General features: G+C 46.4%; 1 protein-coding gene across 2 annotated transcripts in view; it reads right to left on the bottom strand.

The window, feature by feature from the left end:
• The window catches only part of ARSG (arylsulfatase G), a 95,352-nt gene that overhangs the window by 3,597 nt on the left and 65,284 nt on the right, over positions 1-26,471 (bottom strand). For both annotated transcript variants that reach the window (XM_033090530.1, XM_033090529.1), the window contains 3 exons: positions 20,907-21,015; positions 14,468-14,588; positions 10,256-10,346 (listed from right to left, as the gene is read on the bottom strand). In XM_033090530.1, the coding sequence (XP_032946421.1) occupies positions 10,256-10,346; positions 14,468-14,588; positions 20,907-21,015 (321 nt within the window). The remainder of the gene's footprint in view (positions 1-10,255; positions 10,347-14,467; positions 14,589-20,906; positions 21,016-26,471) is intronic.

The raw sequence follows: 26,471 nt of genomic DNA, 5'->3' as shown, positions 1-26,471 counted from the left end.
AAAGATTAATATAAGACCTGGTCTTATTTTACTGTAAGACCGGGTATAATATAATATAATATAACATAACATAACATAACATAACATAACATAACAAGATAATACCAGGTCTTAGTTTACTATAAGGCCGGGTCTTATATAATATAATAAGATATGATATAATATAACATAATATAATACCAGGTCTTGTATTAATTTTTGCTCCAAAAGACGCATTAGAGCTGATTGTCTAGCTAGGTCTCATTTTCGGGGAAACACGGTAGGAGTAAAGACCATGTCTCGGGACTAAGGCATTTACCTAAGATTAAGGACCAAATCTGAAAGAGCCAGTTCTAACAAAGTGCAAAAACCAAGCTTCCACAAGTTTAAGGGGATTTGCTAATAATTAACTGCCTGCGAGAACTGAAAAATCAATACTCCTTGCATAACAGAAGTCAGAATCTCCACAACGTCCAATTTTTAAAAACTACTAAGTAGGAAAGTTCCAGTTTCTGGTCCAGCATGTAAGAAGCTTGGAAGTTGTCACTTCATGCTGACAAGTAAAAATCTAAACAAATTGAAAAAGCAACTCCTCTTCTTAGAGCTGTCAGAGAAGTGAGGTTACAGTGCAAACTACTGCCCCCAAAACTTAAGACACAGACAGTCAAATAGACCCACAACATTCTGGAGCGTTGATACCCCTGAGAACCAGCACCGAGGAAGGGAAACTTTGACTATAATTGATGAATTGCTGGAGGCTCAGTGCACACAAATCTGAGAGGTAAAAACTCCATGGGGCCCAGTTATTTCTTAGATAGAAGTTCTAAGAAAGAATAAAAAAGAAATGCTACTGATCAAAAACATGGTAACAGAAATAAGATAAGAATGCCTTTGATGGCTGATTAGATTGGACATGGCTGAGGAAAAAGTCTGAGCTTGGGGATATTTCAAAAGAAGCTTCCAAAGTTGAAAAGCAAAGAAAAAAAAAAAGACTCAAAAAAACAGAACAGAATATTCAACAATTGTGGGACAAATACAAAAAGTGTAACAAATGCATAATGGGAATACAAGAAGGAGAAGAAAGAAAGGAGCAAAAGAACTATATGAAATAAAAATATATGACTGAGATTTTCCCCAAACTAATGTCAGACACCAAACCACAGATCACGGAAGGGCAGAGAACATGACGCAGGATAAATGTCTGTGAAAAACAATGTCAAGTGAATGAAAAGACAAGCCATAGATTGGAAAAAAATATTTGCAAAAGACGTACCTGGTAAAGGCCATCATTCTAAATATACAAAGAACTCTTAAAATCAACAACAAGAATATGAACAACCCAATTACAAAGTCAGCAAAAGACCGGTACAGACATCTCACCAAAGCAGTTAGTTATACAGTTAGTAAACGAGGCTATGAAACGATGCTCAACATCACACGTCATTAGGTAACTGCAAATTCAAACAACAACGAGATACCACTACACACCTATGAGAATGGCCAAAATTGAAAACACAAATAACATCAAATGCTGGCAAAGACATGGAGCAATAGGAACTGTCACTCACTGATAGTGGGACCCAAATGGCACAGCCACTTTGGAAGACAGTTTGTGGTTTCCTACAAAACTAAACAGACTCTTAACATATGATCTAGCAATTGTACTCCTTGGTATTTACCCAAGTGAGTTAAAAATGTATGTCCACACAAAGACCTGCACGTGGATGTTTATAGCATAATTGTTAAAACAATTAACTTGTAATTGTGAAAACTTGGAAGCAACCAAGATGTATGTCAGTGGGTGAATGGATAAATAAACTGTGGTACATCCACACAATGGAATATTATTTAGCACAAAAAATAAATGTTATCAAGCCATGAAAAGACGTTGAGAAACCATAAATGCTGTATTCATCAGCACAGGCTTTCATTAACAAAATACCATAGAAAACTACAGACCAATATCCCTTAATGGATATAGATGGAAAAAAAACTTTAACAAATGCTAATGAACTGAATCCAGTAGAATATAAAAAAATTATACACCATACCAAGTGGGATTTATCCCAGGGATGAAAGGTTGGTTCAACATACGGAAATCATTATAAAACAATGTATATTAATGGACCCTAAAAATGATCATCCCAACAGATGCAGAAAAAAAAACCATTTAACAAAACCCGACATCCCATTATAAACACTCAACAAACTAGGAACAGAAAGGAACTTCCTCAACCTGCTGAAAGGTATCTATGAAAACCCCACAGCTACCATCATACTTAGTGATGAAGACAGATCAGGAACTGACCCTGCTAAGATCAGGAACAAAATAAGAACGTCCACTCTCACCACTTCTATTCAACATTGCGCTGGAGGTTCTAACCAGAGAAATTAGACAAGAAGAAATAAAAGGTGTCCAGATTGGGGAGGAAAAAATAAAACTACCTCTACTTGTAGACAAAATGATTTTATACGTAGGAAAGCACATGGACAAAACTTTCCAATTAAAAAGCAGAGATTGTCAAACTGGATGAAATAGCAAGAGTCTACTCTATGCTGTCTACTATAGACTCGTTCTACATATAAAAGCAGATGAGTTCAAAGTACAAAGAAGAAAACAGATATATCGTGCAAACAGTAGGCATAAGAAACTGGAGTAGCTACATTAATATCAAGTAAAATATACTGAAGACATGTACTACCAAGAAAAAGAGGGAATTTCATAAAGATGAAAAGTCCATTTTGAAGGAAGACAAAACTAAAGGGAAATAGAGACAAATCGACATCTTAAATGGATATTTTAACACCCCTCTCTCAATAATTGATAGAACAACTAGGCAAAAATTAGAACGAATATAGATGATTTGAACAACTACCTACCACCTGCATCTAATTGACATTTATGGAACATTAATCACCAGAACTACAGAATAAACATTTGCTTCACTTCCACATGGTATGGTCACCCAGACAGACCATATGGAAGGTCATATAATGCCTCAGTAAATTTCAAAAGAGTGAACCTTCCAGAATAATTTTCTGACCACAATAAAATTAAGTTAAAAATTACAAAGAGAATTAGAAAGGTCCCCAGATTTGGAAATGAAGCAATAGATTTCTAAATAACCTAGGGGCGAAGGAAGAAATCAAAAGGGAAATTAGAAAATATTTCCAACTAAGTGATAATGAAGATAAAACACATCAGTATTTGTGAGATGCAGGAAAGAGTGCTTAAAGGGAAAGATGTAGCTATAAATGCTTACATTTGAATATGAGAAAAGTTTAAAATTAATTATCTATATGTCCACTTTAGGAAACTAGAATAAAGAGTAAGTTAAAACTCAAAATAAGTAAAGAAAGAAATGATAGAAATAAAAGCAGAAATCATGACATACAAAACAATAAAGGAAATTAATGAGGCCAAAAGTTGATTTGTTAAAAAGGTTCACTGTAAGGATAATGATGGAATATTATGAACAATTTTATGCCAATAAATGTGACAATTCAGATGAAATGTACAAATTACTTGAAAAACACAACTTATCAGAGCTGATACAAGAAGAAACACAAAATCTGAATAGCCTTATATCTATTAAAGAAATTAAATTTATAACCAAGAACTTTTCCATCACAAAACCCAGGTCCAACTGTTTCACAGGTGACTTCAATCAAATACAAAAGAAATACCATGCTTCCCAGAAAATAAGACCGGGTCTTATATTAAGTTTTACTCCAAAAGACACATTAGGGCTTATGTTCAGGGGCTGTCATCCTGAAAAACCATGCTAGGGCTTATTTTCTGGTTAGGTCTTACTTTCAGGAAAACACAGTAACACCAGTCTGATACAGGCCCTTCCGGAAAACAGAGAAGGGAACACGCCCCAACTAATTTTATGAAGTCAGTAAAACCGTGATACAGACATTACAAGAAAGGAAAATTACAGACCAAACTTAGCAAATCAAATCCAACAATATATATTTTTGCAAGTCGCAATTAAGTGGAGTTTATCCAGGAAGGCAAAGTTGATTTAATATTTGAAAATCAGTGTAATTCACAGCATTAAGACGGGAGTAACACAGGTATATACATTAATAAAAACTCATCAAATTGTACAGTTTAGAGCTGTGCCTTTCACTGTGCATAAAGTTTGCCTTAATTACTTTAAAAAATGAGAAAACTGTAAGATACCTTAATCCTAGGCCACACACCAAAACAGACTGGTTGCCTTTTAAGGCCACTCCTAGTTCACAACCATGAAATCACATCCTCCACATAGAAGAACACACATCTTTCTCTAATCTAATGTAGTAGATGTGTCAATTCAACTAGCTTATCCAAAACGACTTTTAAGTAATTAGGATGCCATTCTTCACGGGATACCGGGGGTGGAGAAATCATAGCGTGTCCCTGTTTCATCCCATTCAGCTTTCATCCCTTCCGTTGAGATTTCAGTCCTCCCTACCCTGACTCTCCTGGGAGTTTGGTGACTCCTCAGAACAGATATCCCCTGGGTATTATAATTCCTGTCTGATTGGGATCATTTTAAACAGTTCTGTTACTTCACAGTAACATTTATGATTCCAATACTGTGGTGCCGAGCACTTTCTGGCACCGTTATTACTTCTGAAATTAACTCAGCCTGGGGACACCATGCCTCTTAGATAATGTAATGTAAGGACTGTAATCTAGAAACTTTCCATCTGAAAGCGTAACAATTATCTAACTGGTTTGCGTTTTAGGGTTTGGAGAATCAAAGATTGTTGTGGCATTTTTAATATCCTCCAAGTTATGAACTCATAGAACTTGTTTTGTTTTTATGCCACATTTTTTTCAGGATCACTTATTTACACTCAGGGAAAATAATTTTTGTTGTGCATTATATAATTCTTTGGAAAGCTCTAACATTAAGTAACTGAATCAAATTGGAATCCGCATCAGGTCCCAGATTTTGGTGGGTTTTGGGGGAGGTTTTTTTGTTTCTTTTTCACTCGTTAAAAAAAAAAAAAAGTCAGAGTTCCTATTGGGTGCAAAATGCTGTGCTAAGCACTTCAAGACAACAAAGATTAAAGAGCTTACAGAACTGAGTTTACAGAGCTTAAAACTAGTGGAGACAAATAAAACATGTAGTTAAATGACTGGCATATATGGAAGGTGCCAAAAAAATGTATACACATTTTAAGAAAGGAAAAAAACTGTATGAGAATTACACTGGGTGACCACTTTGAGCACCTCTTGTTAACTGCAGAAGTCAAACGTGACTTTGATTCATCTTTTGTTATCGGTATACAGTATTATAATTTTAATAGTTTTTTTCCTTTATTAAAATGTGTATGCATTTTTTTGGCACCCTCTGTATGTGAGAAAACAGTGAAGATAGGGAATTTATAAAATGGAGTCACTTTAACGAAGCTGCTAAAATTATTATCATTATGAAGGCTGAGGCATGAAGAAACAATTCTATTCGTGTTCTAACTACCCTGGGAACTTAAACATTTTGAAATGTCCAGTCCTGCCTCAATGTCTGGCTATACAACTGGACATATACCATACCTTCAGATAAACCTCTGATTACCCCTGCAAGGACTCGCATATATATTCACTGGACATCTAACTGACAACTCTCTTGGATGAATCCTAGGGCTAAGAATGCAGGGCTAGTAATTCTGAAGAATATACTTTCTACTATAAGCACTCTTTAACTTTTCTTTCTTCTCTGGAACACTTCTGTGTTTTTGCCTAGCTGTATTCCCAGTTTGCAAACTCTAAAACCCTTAAATAAATCTTTATCATTTATTCCTAGCAAAACCTCCAGACTCTTTTTTAGTTCACTTGACATATGGCAGAATGTGATAAATATCAGACTTCTCCAAATCCTACACAGCTGCGAAGATGAGAGGGAGTTCTATGATCGAGGCTTTGATTTTAAGCCTTAAAAGCTGAAAGAGATTTTAATATGGAGGCTAAGGAAGAGGGCCCTTTTTGTTGGTGAAGAATAGAAAGGTAGAGGGACCCAGGCTAGAGGGAGTCTGAATTCATTTGGCAGCAAGAAGCCACTGGAAGATTTTGAGAACCATCCTGATCCAGTATCACATTTCTAAAACACACATTTAAGACAGTCACCAAGTGAACCCAGAAGCAGACTTCTGTCGGTGTGGTAAATAGACTGCTAAAGTCTATTTTCTGAAACAGTCTATTGTCAAGTAAATTACATTTTCAAATCTCTCTAAGCTTCCATTTAATGTCCAGCCAAACTGGCATCTAAAGCACAACAATGAAATGTCGGGGGGGGAGGAAAACAAAAACAACAACAGCAACAAAAATAGGGCTTCTGGCCAAGATGGCAGAGTAAGTAAATGCTGTGCTGGCCTCCTCTCACCCCCACATCAAAATTACAACTAAACTACAGAAGAACCATCAATGAAAATCGCCTAAAGTCTAGTTCAACCGAAGTCCTATAACTAAGGACCTACAGAAGAAGCCACATTGAGACTGGTAGGAGGGGCAGAGACATGAACAGGCCGGTCTCACACCCACATGTGGTGGTTAAAACTCAGGAGGGATATCTTGGTTGTGGAGGTCCCCCCGGAGGAGTGCAGGGTCCCAGCCCCACACCAAACTCCCCAGCCCAGTGTTCCAGTGCCGGGAACTTCTGGATGTGAAAACTAGCAGAGATTCTGGTTGAGTAAGACAGAGGGCAGCTGGAAACCCAGGTTCTCCTCTTGAAAGGACCGCGCATGGACTTACTCACTGATTAACTCACTCGCTCTGAGCTCCAGCACTGGGGCAGCAACACAAAAGGTGCCAGCGATGTACAGGGAGGAATTGAATTGTCTTGAATTGTCTGGCCTCAGGGCGAGGGTTGGAGGAGCAGATTTCTCCCAGACAGACGAGCAGGTACAAGCCGTTGTTCTTTTGTTGAGCCTTCTCCCTCCCAGCAAGCAGATACAGGCAGGCGCCATATTGAGTCTCCATCAACCCAGCTAACACTCTTCACCCCGCCCTGGTGATTCTAACACGCCACTCCACCCAACTTGCAGGCCATTTCCAGTGGCTTTCCCCTACAAATGGCCTGTCTTGGCTCAGCAGACTTTCCTAAAACCTCTCAAAGGTTCACAAACCCCACATAAGCTGCATCTGGCCTCAGTGTGCTCTGTATCTCTAGCTAAGCAGCACTAAGCCCAGCATTAGCAGCAGCTGGCCTCAGTTTGAAGCTTAACCTCTCCTAGGTACCTCCAAGCCCAGCACAAGTGGTAACCATCTGCAGATCATTTTGCAGCTCATACCAAGTGGCCCCAGGCAGGGCACAGGCAGCAGCTGACCTTGGAACTGCAACATGGCCCCTTCCAAGAGGTCCAAGAACCGACACACCCAGGGGCCAGCTTCATGTCACTCCAGTGCACAACCTAACCACCTCAACAAAAGACACACCCAAAGAGCAGACTTGTTAAGCACCAGAGCCCTGCTAAAGCGAATCCTGCTCCATAGGGTCAGCCCCTGCACAACAGCTCCTCTGCTGTAGTCACAGCCAGTCCTTGTAATCAATCACCCTGAGGGTCAATCCTTTCCATTGATGTGCAAACATTAACCAAGGCTCAACTACAACAGAAGGCCACACAGAACCCATGCAAGGGACACTTCTGGAGCACTTGGCTCAGGTGACCAGGGAGACTGTGCCACAGGACACATACTACATAAGGCCACTCTACTAAGACCAGGAAACATAGCAGCTCTAATACATAGAAACAAACACAGGGAGGCAGCCAAAATGGGGATACAAAGAAACATGTCCCAAATGAACGAACATAACAAAGCTCCAGAGAAAGAACAAAATGGAGACAAGCAATCTACCAGATGCAGAGTTCAAAACACTGGTTATAAGGATGCTCAATGATCTCAGGGAGAATTTCAACAAAGAGACAGGAAACATAAACATGGAGATAGAAAACATAACATAAAAAAGAACCAGTCAGAAATCAATAACGCAATAACTGAAATAAAGGATACATTAGAAGGAATTAACAATAGATTAGAAGCAGAGGATTGAATCAGTGATTTAGAAGATCAGGTAGCAGAAAACACCCAATCAGAACAGCCCAAAGAAAAAAGAATCCAAAAAATTGAGGAGAGTTTAAGAGGCTTCGGGGTCAACCTCAAGCATACCAACATTCGCATCACAAGGGTACCAGAAGGAGAAGAGAGTGAGCAAGGAATTGAAAACCTATTTGAAGAAATAATGATGGAAAACTTTCCTAACCTGGGGAAGGAAACAGACAGAGCCCAGGAGGCACAGAGTCCCAAACAAGATGAACCCAAAGAGGCCCATGTCAAGACTCATCATAATTAAAATGCCAAAGGTTAAAGACAGAGAATCTTAAAAGCAGGAAGAGAAAGCAGTTAGTTACCTATAAAGGAGCTCCCATAAGACTGAGATGATTTCTCAACAGAAACTTTATAGGCTAGAGGGGATTGGCACAAAATGTTCCAAGTGATGAAAAGCAAAGTGATGACCTACAACCTCAATTACTCTACCCAACGAAGCTATCATTTAGAATCAAAGAACAGATAAAGAGCTTCCCAGACATAAAAAGCTAAAGGAATTCAATACCACCAAACCAGTATTACAAGAAATATTAAAGGGGCTTCTTTATGAAGAAAAAAAAGATTAAAAAATATGAATAATAAAATGGCAATAATTACATATGTCATCAATTACTTTAAATGTAAATGGATTAAATGCTCCAATCAAAAGACATAGGCGGGCTGAATGGATAAGAAAACAAGATCCTTACATATGCTGCATACAAGAGATGCGCTTCAGATCGAAAAGACACACAGATTGAAAGTAGAAGGATAAGAAAACATATTTCATGAAAATGGAAACAAACAAACAAAAAAACCATCTGTGGTAGCAATACTTATACCAGATAAAACAGACTTTAAAACAAGGCTATAACAAGAGACAAAAAAGGATCCAGTAATCCCACTTCTGGATATTTATCCAAAGAAACCCAAAACACTGCTTCAAAGGGACACGTGCATCCATATGTTAACTGCAGTATTATTTACAATAGTCAACGTATAGAGGCAACCTGGGCGCTCATCAATTAACGAATGAATAAAGAAAAGGCGGCATATACATAATGGAATATTCCTCAACCATAAAAAAGAATGAAATCTTGCTATCTGCAACAACATGGATGGACCTAGAGGGTATTGTGCTGAGTAGAATAAGTCAGACAGAGAAAGACAAACGCTGTATGATTCTACTTATATGTGGAACCTAAGAACAAAATAAACAAAACAGAAACGAACTCATGGATACTGAGAACATTTTGAGCGTTGCCAGATGGGAGGGGCGGTGGGGCAATGGGTGGAAAAGGTGAAGGGATTAAGAATTACAAATTGGCAATTACAAAATAGTCACAGGGAGATAAAGTATAGCACAAGGAATATAGTCAATAATATTGTAATAACTATGTATGGTGTCAGATAGGTACTAGATTTATCAGGGTGATCATTTCATAAGTTATAGAAATGTCTAATCAATGTTGTACACCTGAAATTAACATTGTTATGTCAACTGTAATTTTTGTTTAAAAAGGCCAAAATGGGGTCACTTTTGCTAAGCTATGTCTCCAATACAAAACTCACTAACCTAACTGCAGTTTCAGCCTATCCCAGGATTGGAGTTTTAAACCAGTCAGTCTGGAATTTCCTGATCAATACTAGTGAGGTAATCTGAAGGATGAACACTCTCCCCAGCCATTCCTTTCCCCCAAAAGATGAGTGCCTTAAAAAAAAAAATCCTTCCTTTTCTTTTGCTAATAACTTCCCTGCCATGCCCTTCTGCCTGTAAAAACCTTCCATTTTGTACAACACCCACCCAGAGTCCTTCTAATTCCTGGATGGGATGCTGCCTGGTTCGTGAATAAATTAATAAAGCCAATTAAATCTTCAAATTTACTTGGTTGAATTTTTTTCTTTTAACAAATGATACGTTTTTCAAGTGAAAACAAACTGTATAAATGTGCTGAACTAGCTCTAAGCTTGCTGGAAATTTAGGTGAATAGTAGGAAGACCTGTCTGTATATTGTAGGTGCAGAGGGCCTGTGCTGGGCACTTGGGTGCTGGGACCTTCTTCTGGGCCCAGGCTTTGGGTGGGGCACTGTCAGGGATGCTGAGAGCTCCCAAAGGAGGGCTTCAAGAGAGTCCAGGCGGGGCAGGGGCAGGGGCAGTCCTCCAGGTGGATGGGCCACACCCCACTCACTCACTCACCGGTGACATAGAAGGCCTTGTAATGCTCCAGACGGACAGTCTGTAGGGCTCCGTACTCTCCAGCTGCCCCACTGTTGGGGTGAAACAGCACCTGACAAAGAGTGGCAGGGCTTACTAATAAGAAAACCATGCTAGACGCTCCCTGGAAAGCATTGCTTTGTCAGGGCTCCTCCCCTCCACCATCCCCGCTATCCTCGCGTCCCATCCCTACCCCTGCCCCCCACACTGACAGACACAGGCCTGTGTTCCACACCAGCCCACTCCTGGGAACCTCTGTGAGTTGGAGTGGGTTACAGCTCTGATAATACCAGGTATGTAATTTGGAGGGTCCAGTGCAACATGAGAATGAGAGAAACCTTGCCCCCAAAATGCAGAATTTCAAGACGGCCACAGCATGTGCACTATAAACCATGCACAGCGTCCTTCTAAGTGTGGGGCCCTCAGTGACTGCACAGGTCAAACGCCCAGGAGGCCGCCCTGCCTGGGCCCCACCGCCTCAGGTTCAAGATGGCGCCTGGGAACCTGCATGTTTCAGATGCCAGGGGATTCTGACACCGGCGATCCTCGGCTGTCTTTGCAAAACGGCTTCTTCAGCACCCAGTCAATTTTACAAGTCTCACTTGAGCAAGGACAGCATAAGAAGGCAGCTTGAGAGGACAGCTAGCTCAGTGTGATTTCTCCAGAACTGGGCACAGCCTAACCTCTGAATGGAGATGTCCTCATCTGACTCAATCCTACACCACTCAGACTGAGGGAATCCTTCCTCATCAGGTCAAAGATGAAAGAATCGCCCTACAGAATGGAAACTCCTAATTCAGGGCTCCCAAAGGGCAGGATTTGGTAGAAAATAAGTGACCAGTGTCCTTGGTAGCGTGGTGGGTTTGGGCTGGAAGCGGGAGACCGCCCTGGTATGAATCATGACCAATATATATCACTGGAAAGGCGCTTTTGTGATTCAAAGTTTCCATGGGGCTAAAAAAAAAAAAATGAGAAACATCTGTTGTAGCTGTAAACAGCTGTTCCCCCCCACCCCCCACGTTTCCCAGCTCTGAGAGGATACTGCCCAGGGTGGGGCTCCTCCCACACCTGCCTCTTCCGTGCTCTCGTGACAACCTCTGCAGTTCCCCAGCCAGCGTGATGACAGCAGGCTCCTTCCAAACAGGAAAAAAAGTAGTAACTCAAAACCCTCACTTCTTCCAACCCTGCAGGAAGCCAAGCCTCTCACCGCAGGAGGCTGTTTTGTTTCCTTCTGGAGAAGGCAGGAAGTGGGAGACTTGGAAAACCTATTGTCAACTGATCTATGATGCACTCGGACATCCAGAAGATGGGAGTCAAGGTCTGCTGGTTCAAATCACGGACATTATTTGAGTCTCGGTAACAGAACTTCCACAGTGTGGGCTGGGATATTTATTCAAGGTTACCAGAGGCAACTTCCACAATCCAAGAGGAAGCTAATTTTGGGATGGCTCACTCTCAGAAACGTGGACGGATTTTGGAGAACATTTATATGCCTTTTTTTTTTTTTACCCTTTGAGCAGCTCAGTGTGATGCTGGTGTTCTTGTTTATATCAACATAGGAAGGAGGTTGGCAAAGTTACCCATGAATCACAGCTGAAGACATTTCCTCTGCAGAGGGCGCCCAGTCCAAATTTCAGAGATAAAAGTATCTTCAGAAAACATGTTGCACCTTCTTGGTTGCCTTTCTTACCTGTTTGTTTTGCTTTATTTTTTGTGTGTTTAAGCACGGCGGCATTACCTTACCTTAGGCCCCAGAAAGCATCCCCAGGAGGAGGTCCTCCCACCCCATCAGGTGGGGGTGCACCTGAAGTAGTCAGCCCTCCACCAGCCACTCTGGGTGGTGTCTTTCACCACTAGGGGCCTCCCTAAGAAAAGGGACTGGCGTTCCAGAGACTAAAATCCAGCTTCTGTTTCCTCAATGTAAGGCCTCCAGGGATGTGCCAAACATTTTATGACCCCCAGCAGCCCCAGACTGGTTTGCGCTGAGCAGCGGCAGAGCCATTAAGCAAGCCTTCCCTTTGCTGACCATTTTTGGAGTCGGTCATGGCCATCTGGGACTGAGATAGGACCTGACCAGTGGGGACACTATGACCTCCCACTTCTGTCTGGGAGCCAGGCAAATACAATGTGGACATTTGGTGCCAGGCTGCTCACCTCCCCTCCCCGGCTCCCCTCCCCCTGCTGTGGTTGCCCTCTTTGTCTAGACCTACCAAGGTCAGAAGCAAGGCTCAGCAGATGCAAGAATATGCAGCATGGCATCCCAGATACGAGGTCCCTAGCTGTCGATGGAGTGGGTGGTGAGAAAACCATTCAGCACAAAAACCAACAGCCCACTTGTCTGCCTTTAATTAATCCACACAGGGCCTGGGATGGTTGCCAAAATGTAAGTGGCTCTCGGTTTTGCTTCTGCTCTTCAATTTTCAGTTACTTCATTTGCAAAATAGGAAGCACCCAATTGCTGAGACATATTTGCATATTGTGTTGAGATGACTAGGAGTTACTTTCAGCTTCCTGGAATGGTTTTCTTCTAAACCAACCCATATTAGAATCCTTGTAAGTCCAGGACATATCTAAGGGTGAACACAATTAAATTATGTTGATTTAAAAAATACATGTGTATACATGTACGTATGTGTGTATGAACATACGTACATGTATGTATATCTATCTAATCAATGCATATTAGGAAGGCATATTAGGCCTTCCTAAATTTGAGATGATTTCCTCTCGTCTTGTCAGTGGCTGACCAGAAAAGACCAAGGCCAAATTCAGGGCCAACCACAACGGACGATGCCCTCAAACTCCAAATAAGCTTATAGCAAGTGTCTTCAGTAACACTGCAGGCATCTAGTGCTCCAGGTGCCGGGTGTGGCCCACAGGGGCCTGCACCCTGTGCCTTTGCTCTTGGAGAGCAGCAGCAGCAGCTTCCTGCAAGCAGTAAATTGTGGTCGTTTCCATCTGGGCTGTGGGGTGTGGTTAGGGAGCAAATACGCCCAACTCCAGCTGCATTATATGTCACCACGAAAACCCCAAACGGTGTTGTGGCTTGTATCTGGTCCTCCTACCTGATTCCTGGGCCCCACCTCAATGGGCACTAGACCCGTAACTGTCAGGCCCCACGGATGGGGCCTCTGTGAATCTGCAGACTTAAGAAAGCGAGGGCTCTCCTCTCTGAGAACGGAAGTTAGTGCAAAGGCGCTGGCTTGCACAGGCCACCGACAACGCCAAGGAGCCACAGTCCTTGAAGCACTTCCTGATGACCCCAATTATTCTGTCAGTAGCCATGGTGATAAACACTCAGGAGCACCTCTCCACTGACGTCCTCAATAGCCCCCAGGGTCACATACTGCAAACTTCCAGCCTGAAGGCGGAAACCATCTTCCTGCTTTGCTGCTGCTCAGGCGTAGGGCTCAGCCTGGAGCAGCGTCCGCAGCTCTAGAGGGTCAGCTATTCCAGGGACACTCCAGGCACCATCTGACGACGCCCAGAAACTGAAGCATGTCCACAGAAGCAGCGATGGCCCCCTCCGGCGCAGTGTGCCGGCTTGCTGGGGCCTGCTGCGTGGGGAGGACAGCTTCAGGAACCACCACAGTCCATTTGAGCAGCATGTGAGTCACTTCCATGTCACCCTCGGTAAGGACATAAATAGACCCTTTGATGTGTGGGTCCCTCACTGAGAAGCCCTGTGCGCACAGGGCCGCCTTACAAAGTAGCCTCCTTCCCTCCTCCCACTTCCTCCTTTTGGTGAAAGGAAGACACACGGAAATGACGGGGGAAGGCCACGAGGCCTGACATATCCTGGCTGTGCTTCACAGCACCTGAAGAGGGGACACTGGGGGGCTGGGAAGCAAAGTCCAAAGCTAGTGGGGGGCTACAGAGCCTCCTGGTGGGCCCTCCAGGCGTCACGGGGGCTGTCCCTACTGTCCACGGGTCTGTACCCACCTTCAGCCAAACTGTTACACATAAATCTGGATGGACACACTGGGTTGATTATAGGGGAAGAGGAGAAAGGGAGTGGAAAGAGGTCCATCTCCGAGGAGTCACCCTTGGGGTTTCTTCAACCAGATCTGACATGGCCACTTGCATGCATCTTCTGAGCGTGGCTCTGTTTGCACAAAGATGGCCAGGCCAGGTGAGAAGTGGCAGGCCAACCTCCTCAAGAGCCCAGCTGGGGCACAGACCTCCTCCACTTACCCTGTGTCCAGTCTGCGATCCACCAAAGAGCACCTCAGAGGCATCCAGACCGTCAAAGTGTCGGCCTGGGGGCAGGCTGGCCCCGGCCAGGGCTACCACAGTGGGGAAGATGTCCAGCACGCTGCAGGAAGAATAAGACAGCCTTGGCTCCAACTAGTCCTGGACTCTCTCTCTGGCCATGCTGTGGTCAAGACCCCACCCAGCCAGTCCAAACCCAGCACCGACAGCCTCCCGCATGGCCCGCCCCCTCCACCTGCCTGTCCTTCCTTCAGTTTCCACCTGGATTTCCACTCCTACAACAGGCAGAATGGCCTGGCGGTTGTGCGCCCAGGCTCTGCAGCCAGGTGTTGCTTGGGTGAAAATCCCAGTGCTGCCACCTATCTAGCTCCCGAGTGCTTCAGTTTTCTGCTCTTTAAAGTGGGCATAGTAATAAGTGTCCAGCTCGTAGCTTGGCAGTGTGGAAGGGGCACACAGGTAGAGAAGAAGCTGGCACTCGGAAAATGCTCATTGGATGTGTGTGTTACAATTATGCTCAGGGACACCCCTGAGGACCTAAGATCTCAGCGGTTCTACCTGTCACCGGCAACTAGGCCACTCGCAGAGAAGGAACAGTGTGTGGCAGGTATCTGCGAGAGAACATGCACTTCATTTCTCCTTCCCTGGATCTCTCTGTCCCAAATATCTAGTCTTTGTTTAGAATGTCATAACGTGTGAAACATTCACCCCTTTTACTTTAGCTCTGTTTTTCCCCCATCACAGAATAATAAATGTTTACGACAGAAAAAAAAACAGCACATCCAGAAACATAAAGGAGAAAACAACGCACAAACAGTGTACCACCCAAAGGCAGCCACTGTTAACATTTTGGTGGGTTTTGTTCATGTGACTTTTTTTTTTTTAAGTCACGTGGTACCATTTTACTGTACATCTCCCTCCAGCCTGCTGTGCTCCATCGGAAACAACTCTGCTGCAAGAACCAATCAGACGCCTTTTCAACAGAGCTGTTTATCTGAGGGCCAGGCCAACGGAGGGTCGGTGGGACTTGACCGAGCTAGGAAGGCAGGGCCATTGTGAGGTTGGACTTCCCCAGGAAAGAGGCCCCGGTTCGCCTGAAGCCAGGCACAGCAGCAAACTTCAGAGTCACTCATGTGGGCCTGAAGGGCCAGACCTTCCCCCCTGGGGGTCTGGGGAGGAGCACTCTGCCCTCCAAGAGGAGTTGCAGGTGGGACCTGCCATGCAAGTCCTCCTCCCCGTGCTAGCCGCCTTCTCCTCTCCAGGGCTCTGCCCACAACCCCAGGCAGAATCTCTCCTTTGACTATGGTACAGAGTGTTTCTGGTTTGCCTTCAGCTTTCACAGTCCACGTAGCTGGTAGCTTATCTCTTGAGATATATGCTCAAGGAGCTGGCACCCCACGCTGCTGCAACACCAAGGAGAGCAGAGTAAGCACTTGCAGAAACCTGTCTGGAGTCCAAGTTTCTGCCACAAATTGGGCAGCACAGAGGACTGCAATGTAGTGTGAAAAGGCCATGGAGATGGGGGATGTTTGTCTGAGCTTTCCCTCATTTGCGCCCCTAAGAGAGTTCTGTGTCACAGATGGGTCAAATCAGTGAGTAAGAAAAACAGAGCTGCGTTCGATCTTGGAATGCATGATACACTGTCTTTTTTTCCGTCTTATTTCCCCCCGCTATGATGATGCTTAGCATCCTAATTATATAGCACTAAGTCTAAAGTTCTCGGAACCCTAGTGCCTCAGAATTTACTGGGAACCTCAGAGGAACTTAATCCACCCAGAGCACAAAGAAAACCTCTGGCCCACGAGAAAAGCGTCAGTGTCTCCAGTGACTTGCCAATCCCAGCTGACTGGCGAGCTCGGGCTGTCCAAAGTATTTCCTCATGTAATGGAGAAAGCCAAGCCCCTGAGGTTCCCCTGGGAAGGGGGAGATCCTCCCGGCACACACAGTCCCAAGGCCACCCCAGGGCTGGCCCCCAGCCTAGGCGTGAACTTGGAGAAACCATCCGCTCTATGAAAGCTACCAAAGGGATCCCAGCAGCTCCAAACCTCAAATCTCACCTAAGAAATTGGTCCTGGAAGTCTCAACACCTTGGAGGAAGAGACAGGAAAAACAAAAAAACAAACAAAAAAAAGGCCCCAAAGCCACCATTTTAAGTTTCTGGATTTCGTTATGATACTTGAGACGGGGCTTTGGGCACGGCTACCTTCTGACTTTCCTGGGGCCACGGGTCCCTTCCTCTATACAAAATATCAAAAATTACATTTCACAACTATGTGGACATCAAGATGAATACATAAAGAGTCTACCTCAAACCATTTCCCTCAGCCGGACAGTTCTTTCTTTCCTTTTCTTCTGGTTTAAAAAAAGAATAAAAATGTCATGTGCTCCTCGTCCCCTGGGCCCTGGCACTGCGAGCGTGTCCTAGGCCTGATGGAGACGTTGGCTGTGATGTTAGAAGGAAAGAACCCCCAATTCCTTGGCCTTTTGGGGTGAGCAGGGCAGCCCCGACCCTGCCCCTGGAAGGAGAGGTAGAGGTTGTTCTCTGCGCAACCACACAAACGGCTGTCTCAGAGAGGTAAGGGAACCCCTTTGCAGGTGCTGCCACTCGTGTGAAAATATAGTATTCCTTTTCTTACGATGGCTTCGGCCAGCCCAAGGCACTGAAGGTTATCCAGAGGAAGTGTGCCGCTTAGTGTTCTTATCCAACGAGCTGCCCAGGAACCTGGGTGTGCAAACGGGGTGAAGGCCACAGGGACGCGGGAGGCCCTGCCCCCGACAGGCAGGCGGAGAGCTGAAGGGCTGCAGCGGGCTGGGCGCGCTCCAAGCAGAACCACCTGGACCTCAGGCCCCATGCTGATGGGAACCGAGATGCAGTCCTGGGCTGTCCTGGGGCAGAGTGCATCCTAGGGCAAAGGGGGGTGGGTGTGAAGGGAGGGGCTTTCCTAGAAGCTGGGCACATTACATCTGGGAAAAAAGGCGGATGTGATCGAAAGACGGGAAGTGAGAAGGGCAAGGGGGTTCCATGGGGAAGGACTGGGGGTGCATGGGACTGGACATGGCGGGGGAGGGGGAGCGTTTTGTCCTCAGTCTGGAGGGAGGACGGGGAGAGCAGAACTTCCTCCAGACCATGGAAGAGTGGGAAGTGTCCCCAGGATAGGGGAGCAGTTCTTTTTTGGTGTTTAGTTGTAAGTTTCTTCCTGCATGCCCACCCCTTCCTGGCCCAAGCCCTGCTGGGAGGTTTGAGGGACTGCAGCTTCCCCCAAAGCATCAGCAGAGCTCAACAGCAAAGCGTGCATGTCCCTTACAGAGCCCAGCGTGGCTAGGTGGGGCTGAGACCACCTTCCCATCTCCCCTTGCTGCTGCCCACGGCCAGATACAGGAAATGTGGTGGGGGGGGCTTGGAAAGGGGACCTGTGACTAGACCCTGCCCAGGGTGACACCTAAACCACAGGACACTGATGTGAATAGCTTCTCCTGGTAGCTACTTCTGGGACACGTTTCTGTGGCTCAAGACAGTACTGAACCAGTCGAATCCCCTTCCACATATGACTGCCTTTCAGCTATGGGAAGAGAGCCAAGAGGTTCCCCAGGGGATTACCCACTCTCCTGGCTAAACAGCAGCGTTAGCTCTTTTTCAGATGAGATTGTTTCAAGTCCATCATACCCTTCTGGTCACCTTGGACTTGCTCCCGTCATCTCTGAAAGAGAGGTCCTCCGTTCTGAACAGAGAGGGGGCTCCCAGCTCGGATACACAGCAGACCCTTCATCTTTTTATTCATGGCTAAGAGAAACCACATGAAGGTCTGGTTCCCAACCAGCATGAGCTGGTCCTCCAGGGCACACGTGGAGCTGCCTGGAGACATTTGGGTCATCACAGCTGGAGGTGGGGGGTGCAGTGGGCATCTAATGGGGAGAGTCCAGGGATGCTGCCAAACATCCTTCAGCGCATAGGGCAGCCCCCCACAACAGAGAACGATCCAGCCCCAAACGTCAACAGTGCTGAGGTTGAAACACCCTGCTTTCGAGTTTTAGGTTCAAACCACCACCAGGCCCGTTCACAAGTGCTGCCCCAGCCCTGCCCTCCCGCAGAGAAGTCAGCTCCCAAGCTTCAGGAGCCTCTGTTTGACTGACTCATTACTGGACGCCCAGGCCCTAGAGCAACCCCGACCCATGGCTGGACACAACCATTTGTCGAATAACTTCTGTTAAGTTATTCTGTAGTTATGGCACGGGGCTTTGGGACAGGGCATGCGCAAGACCTTTCTTTGATCTCACTACATCAAATGGGCACAGCCCCAAACGTGAACACTGGTTATCTCTAAAAGGGAACTGATGGGATTAGTGGGGACCCCTTCTCCTCTGCACGACCCCCACCCCCCACACTTTTTACTGTTCTGCCATTCACGTAAGTACTTATGTCCACCCATCTTCTCTTGGATGCTTACAGTTCCTCAGGGACTCTGGCCTTAGCTCTGGGTGGTTTAAGGGAGTTATCTCTGATCTGGAAAAAAGATCTACAGCTTCTGAGGAATAAAGTTCTAGAATAGTGATAAGCATTCTGGGAGGAAGTGCTGGGCTCCCACGTGCGTGAAGTGTCAGCATCAGTTTCTGGAGAATAGACCCTGAGGCGATTATTCTCCATGGAGCTGACCCAGAGGGAGTCATGGAAAAGCCAGCAGATACACGTTGGCCTGTGCTGGCAGTAAGGATCTTCTACGCAAGTTTGCTTTACACGGATTCACATGGGGGAAGAGCAACAGGGTGAATTCTATGGAGACAAACCATCCTGCTAAACTCGAGACTAATTTAACACCAAAAAATATGAGGGCTGGTTTGGTGCATTGTTCTTGTCCTGGTAAAAATTCCAAGGGCCCTCCATCAAGTGCTTCTTTATACCAAGACTCACTTCCTTCAGTCCCCAAACTATCCCCTAAGTCAGTTGTCACCTCTGAGGTCCTAGACGATCAACAAGGTGATGCAATTTTATCACGGTGCCCTAGTTGACTATAGGTGCAAACACTGGTATCAAATGAGAAGTGCATGCTTGCTTTTCGGTGATGTAACTTGAGAGATGGCCGGGCTATTCGTGCACATACAGCCCAGCCCGTGAACACTTGGCCTGACTGCACCGAATCAGCCCCATAAAAAGCAACCCGCCTGGCCCTCTTCCCGGCCAGCCTGACATCACGAAACTCCAGCCCGAGCTGCTGTTGTCACACCTGCTGGCACCCCATGACAGCACACTGCCTCCCCTGACTGTACAGGGCTGACCCACAGTCCTGGGGGTCCACAGGCTGCGGGGGGCAGTGCCTCCCCACTCCCGACTTTGGCCATCAGAGCTGTTTATCTTTCCTTTTCCCTGGGCTTCAGTCTCTCCCCCCTACTAGATCTGGGGATGCTGGAGGGAGCCCATGAAGCTTCCTTTCCTCTACTTATATTAATTTTGGCTCCAAAAGACACATTAGGGCTTATGTTCAGGGGATGACATCCTGAAAAATCATGCTAGGGCTTATTTTCCGGTTAGGTCTTATTTTCGGGGAAACATGGTAGATTATTCTCTAAACAGACCAAAATTTCCAAGCACGTGAGCAGGCATTGGCTTTTCTGAGGGCCCCCCGACCCCCTTTGAAGGCAGAACCACACCTGAAGGAGTGAGAAGTCCCCATTATAAGTCATGGTTACACACCTGCACGGCGTTGCTTTCAGAATGGCGCACCAGAGCCAAGTTCTGTGCCAAGGAGATGGTCTCCTATACCTGCCTTAATGAGGAGCTGAGGGTGGTGGTGAGAGATCACATTTACACTCATCCTTCTAACGGGAAGTACCCAGTGACTCACCTCAGTGTAGACAGAAGCTTCGTTGCCAGAGGTAGGAAGACGGTCTTCGCCTAAGGAGTCCGTCTTTCTGCCTCCCTTCTCCCCACCCACCGGGGCAAGTAGACATCTACGTTCCTTTCTCGGAGCCATGTGATTGCCAGTGAAATGCTGGCTGCACATGGCCACCCACACCGCCACCCCAGAATACCTGCCCCTACCCTCAAGCATGGAATAATTACAGCTCAAATGATGTATTTCCTCCCATCAGCTTGGCCCCAGGCAGAAGGGAGATGCCGCTGCCTCCCTCTCTGCTGTTGCTTTCTCTTCAGCAGGCATTGCCCGAGTCCGCCCCGGAATGCCAAAAAGATCATGCCCTCTTCACTCAGACATTAACCCAGAGGATGGATTGGAAAGACTCCCACTGTGCTAAATCTTGCTCTTGGGTGGCATTGCCTACAGGCAGATCCATGCTGCTACCATCAGAGCTGCGGAGCTACCTGAGAACACCTGGGAAAGGTAGGTAGTAGACCTGAGGTCTCTAACCACTCAAGTCTCCATGACTTTCTTGACCGGAACCCCAACATCTCAAGGTAGTTTGGGTCTCATACCTTAACAAGGCGGTGCTGGTGACATTGGTGGGGACAGTGCCAGGCCAGTAAGCCACTGCCGGGACCCGGTGCCCTCCTTCCCAGGTGGTCTGCTTGGCTGGACTGCCCCCTGTGAAAGGAGGGGAGGCAGTTGGTTCTCCAACAATTGTAACTTGGGTCTTCATCTCAGAGCTAGTCTCTGAGAACTTCCGATACTTACAACAAAGGGGTGACTTCTTTTAGTAACCAGCTATTTTTATTCAACTAGTTAAGATCTTTCAATACATGCTTTTATTTTACTGGACTCAACCTAGGTAAATAGTCAGTTGCCTCAGTCATTCTTTCTTGAATCAAGTCACTTATTTCCTTCATGACACGTCTCACACTTTGAATCGTCTGGCTTTTCCTGACTTGCTCATCGTGTAGCTCCACACCATGAGACTTCATCGGTCTTTTGCACCCAAGACACAGGCGCTTACACAAATATTGGTTAAATAAGTGAATTTGTCTTCCTACCGATCCTAATGTGATTGTCTGTTGAGGATGAAAAAATGTAGTTATTTGAAAAGAGAGAAAAGCAGAAACTTCCCCAGCTATGTGAGCTGCCCAACGCCCAACAACTGACCTGGCATGGATTTTGTTGCTGTAGTTTGTTTTGCTTTGCTGTGCTTTGTTTTCCCTTGAATTAATGAATTGTTCTGATGTTGTGGAGACAGTGTTAGTAATAGCTCCGGCCTCTTAACTCTCCGGGGGGAGGTAAGGACAATCGATGTGCAATCTATGAATTTCCACTTTGGTAACAAAAGGAATTCTTTTTGTAACCACTAAGTCAAAAGTGGCCACCAGCAGAATGATGACCAGCGGGCTGGAAGAGATGAGGTCATGTTTTATGGAAACATCCTGAATACATGTTGCGTTGAATTAACCATGACCATCCCCACCACTCCCCCACACACCCCACCCTCATCCTAGCGGAGCCAAGGATTCCACAAAGTTAGCGTGTAGAAAGCCCTGCCAAAGCAAACGTGTGTGTGCCTCACACATACCGTAGCCGTGCGACTTTGCGGCTTGGCCGGCGTGAATGTGACAGTAACGGTGAGGAGGGTGGTGGGGGCGACCAGACCCAGGCTCTGTGCTCTGCACTCACACTGAACCTTTGATGTCCCTGGCCCAGCACACCACACCGGAAATGCTCGGCATTCTTGGGATTTTCTCATAACCAGCTTTGGAGTCCCCCAAGTGTTGAAGTAACAAAACACAAAACAACTCCCCACCTATGCACTGTTTGGGTTTAGGGGTGTGGGGTTCTCAACACCAAGTGGACTTGTGCAGGCTGCATGGGAAGCTCTGTGTGACCTGGCCCAAGAGTGCTCAAACACACTCTTCCCACTGAAAGCTACATAAATACATACAGAGCCCGCTCCCAATTACTGACCCATGTGGAGCAGAGACTCGAGTCGCGGAGAGCGTGCAATGCATTCCCACGCGGCTTTGGAGTGCATGACTTATGCAGCAGCTTGAAGCCAAAGAGCAGGGAAGAAGAGAGCACCCAGCACTGCACGCCAGGGCTCTACACATAATCCCACCCCAAGACGGGCATTCTTGTAGAAGCTTAGGGGGATAAGTGGGTGCAAATATGGAGCCCGCTTATCTGCATGTCCACAGTGCACAAAATTCAGCCAACTCCTTAGCCTTTGAGGCCAGATGTTAAGGAAAGGTAAAGGCTTCAGTCCCAGGAAACAAACCAATAGTTCTGAAGGTCCACCAGAAGGCAGGAAATCACAGCTGCCCTGTAGCAGGCGAGGGGCACCGGCGCTGGCACACAGGGTTTGGTCTCTGCCTCCAGGATGTTTCCAGAATGGTACACTAACCCCGAATGAATAAATCTGCTCATCGGTCTTCACCACGAGGGGTTCTGATTGCTTGCCACAGACTTTTGTGTTGCTCTTTTTCAGGCAATTGATTTTCCTAAGTCGTTTTTCAGAGCAAAATAGTTCAGTGTATTTGCCTGATTTCAGCAGAGGGCTGAACGCTGAGAGGGGTTGGATGGAATCGAGCCAATTCTAAAATGTGTATGTTGTCAACCAAGTGAACAGTCCACAGGCAAAGGTTCAGGAATTAAGAGAAAGAGAGAAAAAGGGTGGCTGAGCGAAGCCCCTCCATGTGTCCAATTGAGGGGCCATCGCCCTCTGTGTTGTCAAGACCGGCCAGTAAGTGCGGGCTGCACCTGGGGCTCTGGCTTTCACAGAGAGACACAATTACATATCCCAGCCACGGCCAGAGGACCTCATACGCTAAAGGAATTTATCTTAAAAGTGTCTAGGGTGTGGGTAAGCAATGACAAAAATATGTATCCCTTACAGCATGGATACCGTCTTATTCTAAATCCCTGTATCTCAGTGGCACTGCTGGGGGTGGGGTGGGGGTGGACGAACTTCAAAGATCCGACCAGCATTCTCTGTGGGTCCCCAGGGGTGTGGAATCTGATTAGCAGAATACCAGTGCTTATTGTGGTTTATCTGCACCAACAAAGGCCGAATCCCAGGACAGCTGCCCTTGGTCCCCCAGTGCTCTTCAGGGATACATGTGCCTACAAATGGAAATTCATTCCCCGTGAAACACAATAATAACAGTAGCAATATTATCTCCTATTGATTCAGCTCGTCCTAAGCACCACGTTAAGTACTCCTAAGCCTAATGTAAGTACTTCTCTGCATTATCTCCATTCATTCTTATGATAACCTTGCGAGCTGGGCACGATCACACCCGTTTTTCCAATGAAGGAACTGAAGCTCAGAGAGGTTAAGCAATTTGCCCAAGGTCACACAGGCAGCAAATGCGAGAGGCAGGATTTGAATCCAGGTCTAACTACACATGGGTACTCTGGCAGTACCTCAGTACCCTCACCCATTAAATCTTGTAAGGCAGTGGTTCCTACCCATCCCTGAATGTATATTAGAATCACTAGGGGAGCATAAAAAATACCGACGCTAAGGTTCCTTTCCCAGAAATCATGACTTAATTAGCCTGGGATGAGGCCTGGGCACCAGTCAGTATCTTCTAACACTCTCCTGGTGATTTTAGGGAGAAGACTGCCCATTCTAGAAGGAGGGCGGGGCGAGATCAGGAAGTGGACACAACGCATTTCAAAGTTAAATGTAGCCTAATCACAGGTTTTTATATTGCCTACACCTTTATGCTTTTAAGACACAGGATCATAAATGTGAACCTATAAGTTATAGTAAGAACAACAGATAAGTCCATAGATGAAGCTTCTAAGCACTTCTGGATTCTAAAAGCTTTTTTCCAGTTTAGATAAACCTTAATACATTGATCAGTGGCACTGGCACATTAAAAGGGTTGGTTGGCTATGGCTTTCTGTTGAGAAAAGCATGTCTTACGGTCATGAGATCGCATTTCAATGCACTTGTGGTTAGTTATGACTCTAATTAAGACAGAACCTTTTACTTAAAGCAATAAATATTTAGCCTCAGCAACCAACACATAAACAGAACCATGATTCATGACCTTGCTTCCGTGTTTTCCCCTGGCTACAGAAGTAAAGTGGCATTCCCTGATGCATGGAGACAGGGCAGGTCGAGGAAGACTCACTCGGCCCACGCTTAACAATAGCAATCTCTCCCGGAAAGGAGAGTGTCACGTTGCACTGAGTCAGAAAGGCCGTGTAGCTCCTACGGAGGTTCGCAAACTTCTCAGTACAGTGGGAGCACCAGGAAAACCCCAGAGATTCGTAAGTCCAGGGTGGGAGGAACTCTGATGCCAGTGAGCTGAGGACCACAGTTGGAGAAACGTTAGCAAGACAAGTAGGAGCCGCCTTTAGAACTAGGCAGAGCTCAGGTCTAGCTCCCGGGCCACCCCTTCTCACCGCGTGGCCGGGGGAAGAATGTTAAACCTCCCTCAGCTCAATCTCAGCCGTGAAAGGGGAAAATGACGACTCCGCTTATGGAGTCGTGGGGAAAGTTACATAAGATGATGGACATAAAGTTTGAAGCAAGGTCGTTTGGCACAATGCCTGCCATGGAAGTGCCCAACAAATGCCATCCAAAAACAAAAAAAAACAAAAAACAAACACCAAAAACCAAACCAACAATTTACCTACAGAGAAGAGAAGCTGCAGCCTGGCAGCTCACATGCTGAACTCGGCCCTCTGACATTTGGTTTGGCATGGATATTTTGGTGTATTTGGACTAATCGTGAATGTCATTAGACCAGACGCTGTCTCCAGTTTCCTGAACCCCTGACACTGCCCACACTGACGAAAACAAACACGTGTTCATTTCTATCACCTGCCTGGCCCATAGAGGCATTTTGTGTTTGTGACTCGGGGAGAAGAATACGCCTGTTCTGAGGAGTGCACATTCTATAACCTTCTAAAGCAGCAGGCTTCGCTTCTAAATATAAATATGTGCCCTTGCCAAGGGTGTCCGTAGCATACTAGTCTTCTAGAAACTCAGGGCAGCCAGGCCTCCGTTGGAACCAAGAGCTCTGGCTGGCCTGGGGTGGCCTTGAGTGTGATTATGGGGACATTTCAAGCCTGGTGGCCAAAGGCCCGGAAGGACACACAATTCGACTTCCACTGGGTCCCCACCAGCTGGCCCTGCCCCCAGCCAGGGCCAACAGCCAACATCTCTTGTTCCTTGCTCCCTCACCCACCCCACTCCTGACCTTTCTCTACCCCACCCCCTACCCACAACTGGACAGAAGGCCCAGGATGCAGCGCACGGTTCCCAGTGGGAAAGGTTATGCAACAACCTGATAGTATCAAATTACAAACAACCAAGGTCTCCTAGAAGTCCAGGATGCCAAATTCAACAGAATGTTTCCTCATCACCAAGGGGGAGGAAGGAACAGTTCTGCTCTTCAAATAAAACACGAGTTTCCAGACAGAGGAGCAGTCAGTTAGGGGACAAACAAGGTGTTGGTTCTGTCCTGGGTAGGAAATAGGTCTGGAGTGGGACAGGGAGGGCAGCTACTCTGTGCCAGGCCTGAGTGGGGTCCGCAGGGGGCAGGCCCCTCATGTCCTCTGTTTGGGAGAAGGCAAGGCCGGTCTGGCCTGCGCTGCCCACTGTCCCTCAGTTCGGTTTCTCTTCACCCCTGCAGGGTGCAGGCTGAGCCCAGGGGAGCATCCTCACTCCTGCACGGGGTGAAAAGATAACTCCAGGAGACGCTGCCTCATCCCATCAGCTGAGCAAGGCGGCTTGGCCAGGAAAGGAAAGGGAAGACAAAGAGGGGGGCCTGGGGGCCATGGAACAGGGGGAAGCAGCGCATGGCCTGACGTAGCAGGCTGGCTGCGGGGAAGAAGAAGCACGCCCGTGGGTACTGTTTGTCCTACTCCGTTGTGAAAACACTGTCTTCTCTCTTTCATCTGCTCTGGAGACTGGCCCCCTTACAGCAGGATGCGCAGGCGTCCTACTGACGAGGAACCTGGTGAGGAGGAGCAGGGGTCCAGAAGGATCCCTCGTCCCCCTCTTGACCTGGGCTGCTGGCCACACCCCTTCCACACAGGGCTCTGCCTGGCTTCCCAGAGCCCCCAGTAGGTGGTCTGGAGAATGAGGAAAGGAAAGT

Source organism: Rhinolophus ferrumequinum, chromosome 21 (genome assembly GCF_004115265.2).
Source record: "Rhinolophus ferrumequinum isolate MPI-CBG mRhiFer1 chromosome 21, mRhiFer1_v1.p, whole genome shotgun sequence".
NCBI lineage: Eukaryota > Metazoa > Chordata > Mammalia > Chiroptera > Rhinolophidae > Rhinolophus > Rhinolophus ferrumequinum.
Note: the sequence above shows the minus strand (reverse complement) of the source record. Positions and strands in the feature narration are given on the sequence as shown.